This window comes from Engraulis encrasicolus, chromosome 1, assembly GCF_034702125.1.
Source record: "Engraulis encrasicolus isolate BLACKSEA-1 chromosome 1, IST_EnEncr_1.0, whole genome shotgun sequence".
Classification (NCBI taxonomy): domain Eukaryota; kingdom Metazoa; phylum Chordata; class Actinopteri; order Clupeiformes; family Engraulidae; genus Engraulis; species Engraulis encrasicolus.
Genome location: NC_085857.1, coordinates 33,419,291 through 33,426,267, shown reverse-complemented (window position 1 = coordinate 33,426,267; position 6,977 = coordinate 33,419,291). Strand labels below are relative to the sequence as shown.

The window sequence follows — 6,977 nt, the reverse complement described above, 5'->3', positions numbered from 1 at the left end:
TTGACATCCCTGCTCTACAGGATACCCCTCACTCATTTAGCTAATGGTTCAGCTTTTAACTCTCTTGTCTCCCAAATGTAAGTTGTCTTGAGGTTAATTGGGTTCGAGCTGGACTGTGAAGGAAGACTTTGGTTACACTAGCAAAGCTAGCAGTGTTTGAACATTTCGGATACTCAGCTAATTAAGGATTTTTTCCACATACAACCTGGCTATGCCGTGCCGTGTCACGCTGAAACCAACCTGGGTTGCGTTTCCATTACAAACCATCTTACGCTTTACGAGTATGGTTGGAGTTATGTTTTTGGCATTTTGCGTGGGCTAGTTGACTAAATGTAAGGCCAACAGATAATGGATCTATTGAAGTAGGCTATAAATATTTTCAGCGACATCATATTGGATACTACAATGTCGATTTCTGCCTTTGATTTTAATATCAAAGTAATACAGTGTCAAAATAAAGAGTATTCCAAGAGAGTTGATCTGGTGGCCTCCATGACTTTGTTTTGATTCACTGGTGAGGATGAGCTGACGCACAGGATTCTGGGTAGTAGGCAGCAAAAGACCCACTCAGATCGGTTCAGTTGGCCAAAAAAATGGAGGCCAGTTTTCGAGCAGTGCCGTGCTATACTTGACTAATCAAAACGGAATAAACAGTGGCTGAGTCTTGCTTTAGGCCCGATTTAGTCAGAATTTGTCCGTCACACGACTCTTTGGGAATCGGGCTGATTTCTTGCTCAATCGGAGGTCACTCATGAATTTCGAGTTGCAGTGTATATAGGTAACTACAAGCGATTTCACCTCACAGCCAGCTTGCAATTTGCAATTCGCATGAAAATCGAAACTGTTTGAAATCCCGGTCGCCCCTTGTGAGTAAATCGCACAGTTGAAGCAGTGCTACGACCCAATTTGAGACTACTACAAATTGCCTCGTCTGCACCTCAGGTGCGTGTTTCCCTTCTGCTTTTTTGTCATCTGCAGTTCCGGAATACAAGCATGTGGTGTGGTACAGTGTGAGAATTCTGCTCGCATCCGACCTTCGGCTCATATAGTGGGAGGCCGTGAGTTGTGAGATGTGAACATTTAACCTGTAAGATTCCCTCCTGCAGTGTGGGCAGGAGCTTAATACCCACAACTGAAAATATCGCACAATGTATGCCCACTTTGCTAAGCAGTAGAGTTCAGGTTTGTTCGTCTATGCTCAACGTTCTAAGGCAAGTGCATACAACATCACTGTTCCTCGAGATGCTAAAAGTTCTTGTTCTGGATCAGAGTCAAGGAGGTAAATATTAATAATGAGTCACCTTGAGTAAAATTGGTTATTGGAGGAAGTAGATATGTCTATCAGGGTTTCATGTCATTTCCTCTAAGTTTCATTAGTAACAAGCAGCATTTAAAGGAACTACCATCACTATATTTGTTATTATACTACATCCTTCTGTGTTTTCGGGTGTAATAATACAGCTAAAGAAGGGGAGGGGTTGGAAGTTGCATGTTTCGGTTATGAGGGGGAAACATTCGTTTGACTTTGAAAAAGACAAGACATGCACAGGCTCCGCAACAGTCAACCTGTGAGAGTGTTGCGAAAAGTTCCTTCACTGTGTCTACATGGTTAGATTTGCTTATCAAAACTGTACAATACAGTATTTTGCAGAGATGTAATTCCATCGTGTCCGGCACTTTGTAAAGTGTAACGTAATGCGATTTGTTTTTGTACATAGCATACAGTTCACATGTGCAAAAAAACCCAACATGGTCCCCTCCACACATACGGTACAGTACTTGGTGTCTTCCCAGAGTACCATGGTGCCATGATGTCATCATCATTCTGCCGTGCTGTGGTTGGTTGGTTTTGTGAACGTTGTAGAAACGTTGGTTTTTATGTTTGAATGAAACATCATGCTGGAGTCTGTAGGATCCCATGCACAGGTTCATGCAGTGACGAGGTCATGGCTTGATGGCTATTTGAAATGAGGTTCTCACAAAGTTCAGAGTTCAAAGTTCAGTCTCTGTTACAAAAAAAAAACAAACGAACAAAAAGACTCTAGTCCCTCTGCCCACGAGTGCATCAAATACATGTATAGTTTCTTACAAAGAAACTCATGCAAAAGTATCAAGTGTAGAGGTACTGCATTCTTGTCCTTTCTTCTGAAAATACTAAAACAGTTCATCAGAAAATCAGAAAAAGGGAAAAAAATGTCTATCAAAGATTGGTTGTCACATTGTTTTAAGAAACAATTTCCTAACCTTGTTTTTTTATTTTTCAAAAAAGGAAAGAACAGTAAAATTAATTTAAAAAAAAAAAAAATCATTTCTGTTCAGATGGTGGCCAGCCGGCCAGATCGCAACGTTTGTGCTCATTTTTTATTATTATTACCGGTAATATTATTATTATTTTAGCCGCACGTGTGGAGGCATGTTAACAGACTCTTCACTTCCACGAGGAGGGGAACCCCCGAGCTCCCCCCTCCGCGACCCCCCCTTGACCCCTAGCTCGAACGAGGGAGAGCCCGAAGGGTTAACTCCGCTCGCCCTCAGCAGCTCCGAGGAGAATGTGGCCTCCTGCGTCGTCCCCGGCGACAGAAAGTCAAACGTCTGGCCTTGGGGCATCTCCAGGTCCTTATCACTGATGAAGAGATCTGCTTCTCCCCAACCTCCAGCTCCACTTCCACCTCCACCTCCTCCACCCCTTCCACAAATGGCATCCCCCAGCCCACCGCCTGTGCTGCAATCGTCCCCACTCCCTGAGGAGGACGAGGAGGACGACAAGCCAGGGTGGTGACCACGACCACCACAACCACCACGGCTACCATGGCCGTCCACCTCCGGTCCCGTATCAGAGTCCCCAAGGAGGTCCTGCACGGACAGGGACTTGCCAAGGCCCAGGTCCCCAGAGACGGGCCTCCTCGGCACGGGCACCAGGGGGTCCATCTCCAGGCTCATCTGTCTCCTCCAGGAGCCGTCCTCTTTGGCGTTCAGCCTGCCCCTGGATGTTTGTTGTTGTTGCTGCTGTTGCTGGTGATGGGGGTGCTGGTGGGGGTTTTGATGCTGGTGGTGGTGGTGTTGGGTGGTGGTCAAAGGGGGCCTGGCCTGCTGCCCTGAGTTGGTGGTGGTGGTGGTGGTGGTGTTTCCCACCAGGCTCTCCTCCGCTTCCTCCCGCACCCCCATCAGGAAGGGTGGGGAGAAGTCTCCGCCACCACCAGGGGAGCCTGCCTCCCTCCTGCCTGCCCTGTGGGAGAGCAAAGGGGTGTGGGATGAAACCACAGAAGGGGACGGTGGTGGTGGAGGCACCGCCGGGAGCGGCATCATGTTGTTGGCGATGACACTGTTACCCCCACCACCACCACCACCAACACCACCAGGGAAGGAGGATGGATGTGGAGGAGGCCGACCCAGGCTGGAGAACCGTGAGTGACCACCCATCATGGAGGACAGGCCTCCGGGTGTGAGCGGGGGTGGCGTGGTGCCCCCCAGCACGCTATCCGGGGTGGGCGGCTGGGGGCTGAAGGGCCCCGGGCTGGGCATGGGGCTCTGGCCCTGGCTGGCTGGGGAGTTACCCAGGTTCAGGTTGAGCTCGTTGGGCGCCAGGATGATGTGCAGCCCCCGGTGGTGGTGGAGACTGGAGCTGGCGGAGCGGGGCACCTGTGTCGAGTAGAGTAGAGTACTTTTATTACAGTAATTCCGAGGGAAATTACGTAAGGTGTCTGACAGTTTACATATGCCTCTTTTCCACTGCCGGTTTTCAAGTAGGCCTACAGCTCGACACAGCACAACTCGGCCGCCACTTTTAGCTTCACGACTGAGCTGTGCTGTGCCTATTCAAAAAGCAAAAAGTTGCAGCCAAGTCGCGCTCTGTCGAGCGGTAGGCCTATCAGAAAACCGGCAGTGGAAATAGATATACAAGACATACTGTAGATACAAGACATACACAAAGACCTAATACACATAATTGCACATTGCAGTAAACATATACAGTGGCAAAAATCTGAGTATAGCAAAATGCCTTACATCAGTTAACATTGACACACAGATTAGATAGATACATAGACAGACAGACAGACAGACAGACAGACAGACAGACAGACAGACAGACAGACAGACAGACAGACAGACAGACAGATAGATAGATAGATAGATAGATAGATAGATAGATAGATAGATAGATAGATTTATTGTCTTTGCAGAAAATTGTTCTGTGCCATTTACTGTACATCTGATAGAAAAAGAGCAAAAAAGGCACAATACACAATACACAATACAGAGGTAGCAAGACTAGGCAGCCACATCCCTCTCAACCTTCAAGAAGCAGGTAAAGACTCTTATCTACCATGACTGCACTAATGCTTGAGCTGGTCGAGTCCCAGGGTAAACTGTATTGCATGTTGTGTGTGTATATGTGCACTCTACTTAACCCTGTGCTGAAAAAATAATAACAAAATAACCCAATTTGGCATCTGCACTTATTGTTCTGTATATTTCCTGTGGACAACAAATGTTGTAGGCTATGATTATGTCCTCGATTGCATGTCGCTTTGGTTAAAAAATGTCTGCCAAATGTAATGTGCTGTTAGTTCGTAAATCATATGCTTTGTCTACGTCCTGTATTTTTACTGCCATTTTGACCTGGACTCACTGAAAAAACAAACACTTCTTGTCCACGATCATACACGGACGGTTGCAGGTAAAAACGTCCAAGTAAGTAAAAGCTCTTTTCCACTGCCGGTTTTCAGGTAGGCCTACAGCTCAGGCCGACACGTTTTGCTTCTGGCGTGGGCACGGCACAGCTCAATAGTAAGCAAAAAGTGGCGGCCCAGTGGCGCTTTGTCGAGCAGTAGGCCTACCAGAAAACCGGCAGCGGGAAACAGCCTTAAAGGGACACTGTGTAAGATTTTCAGTTGTTTATTTCCAGAATTCTTGCTTCCCATTCATTAATGTAACCTTTTTTCATTAATACTTACCACCACCATAAAATTCTAAGTATTCATTATGACTAAAAAAAAATTACTTTTCCTACATGAAAAGGGGGATCTTCTCCATGGTCCGCCATTTTGAATTTCCAGAAACTGCCATTTTTAGCTGCAAAAATGACTGTACTTGGACCATACTAGAAAATATTAGTTTATTACTTCGTAAACTTTCATGAAAATCAAATTTGGCAATAGGCAGCCCAGTTTCAATGGGCATCATAGTTGCAGTACTTTTTTTGACCATTTCCTGCACAGTGTCCCTTTAAGTTTGTTTGGGTAAAAGCATAATGTAATGCAAATGAAAACAGAGGAACAAACCTGGCCCTGTCCCCCAGCAGAGGAGGAGGAGGTGGAGAGGTCCTTGCTGAGGATGGAGCTGGGGTAGCCGGAGGAGGTGGAGGAGGAGGGCTCGAACTCGAAGAGGGGCAGCGAGGAGAGGGTGAGGGCCGCCGCCGAGGAGGACGAGGAGGACGAGCCCTTCGTCAGGACCTGCCGGTAGATGTCCAGCAGGGAGTCCAGCTTGGACTCGATGGACTGGACCTGCGTAGGGGTGTAAATCACAGCCTCCATGACGATACGATACGGTATCGATTTCTTAAGGCAGAGATTTGATTATTTTCGATACTTAAGAACTCCCCATGATACTATACGATTCGATTCGATTTTTTGGCTAATTACTTTTCTACTTCTATTATGTTATGGAGCTCGGGCATTGGATAGGAGTCATTCGAGTATTTTCGATTCAATTGAATCGTCGGCCGTAGGATCGATGCATCGATACATTTTGATTATTATTTACACACCTTATAGGTGATATGAATTATTTTATATTATATTATATTATATTATATTATATTATATTATATTATATTATATTATATTATATTATATTATATTATATTATATTATATTATATTATATTATATTATACCACCCACCTGCCTCTCCACCTTACAGACGCGTCCCAGCATGCTGACGTCCTCCAGCAGGTCCCCATCAGACAGCAGCTTCTCCCGGACCTTCTTATCCAGGGTGATCTGGCCCCGGCCCAGGATCTGGTCCACTCTGGACACGCACACACACACACACACACACACACACACACACACACACACACACACACACACACACACACACACACACACACACACACACATATACACACACACAGCTTGGTTTACAAGACAATTTTATTCTCATTTATGCTTTATTTTTTGTGTTTCTCTCTCTCTCTGTGTGTGTGTGTGTGTGTGTGTGTGTGTGTGTGTGTGTGTGTGTGTGTGTGTGTGTGTGTGTGTGTGTGTGTGTGTTAACATTGTTTGGGGTGCTATATTGCTTTCTCAATAACTATTGGTCCTCCCAAATAAGCTAATAAAATGTGTGTTTGAGCTTTTACCTGCTGAACGCACTATATGAATATTACTTTAAGCTGCAGTGCAATTTACTGCGAGGCTTGAAAATACGCTAAGCAACATGCATAATGTGTTATTTCTAACACCCATGTCTGCCAGGCAGGACTGCTACAATATCCATAATATTATCCTTCTTTCAGTGCTAGCAGAATAATTATATTTCCTCTGCCAGTGCTGGTGTTTGCTCATCACCGATAAGCATCTCATATAAACAATGTGCTGTAATGAGGACAGAGAGGATGCCTCTCTTCTCACAACAAAACGCACGCACACACACACACACTCTCTCTCTCTCTGTATCTCTCACACACACTCACACACATACATACACAACACGCACACACACACAGACTCACACACACATACATGCACTCTCTCTCTCTCTCTATCTCTCACACACACTCACACACATAAATACACAACACGCACACACACACAGACTCACACACACATACATGCACTCTCTCTCTCTCTCTCTCTCTCTCTCTCTCTCTCTCTCTCTCTCTCTCTCTCTCTCTCTCTCTCACACACACACACACACACACACACACACACACACACACACACACACACACACACACACACACACACACACACACAC

General features: G+C 45.8%; 1 protein-coding gene across 2 annotated transcripts in view; it reads right to left on the bottom strand.

Moving 5' to 3' along the window:
• Positions 1 to 855: 855 nt before the first annotated feature.
• Positions 856 to 6,977, bottom strand: part of kcnq5b (potassium voltage-gated channel, KQT-like subfamily, member 5b) — a 261,167-nt gene continuing 255,045 nt past the window's right edge. For both annotated transcript variants that reach the window (XM_063200354.1, XM_063200361.1), the window contains 3 exons: positions 5,903 to 6,029; positions 5,283 to 5,504; positions 856 to 3,639 (listed from right to left, as the gene is read on the bottom strand). In XM_063200354.1, coding sequence (XP_063056424.1) covers positions 2,389 to 3,639; positions 5,283 to 5,504; positions 5,903 to 6,029 — 1,600 coding nt within the window. In that variant the 3' untranslated portion in view covers positions 856 to 2,388. The remainder of the gene's footprint in view (positions 3,640 to 5,282; positions 5,505 to 5,902; positions 6,030 to 6,977) is intronic.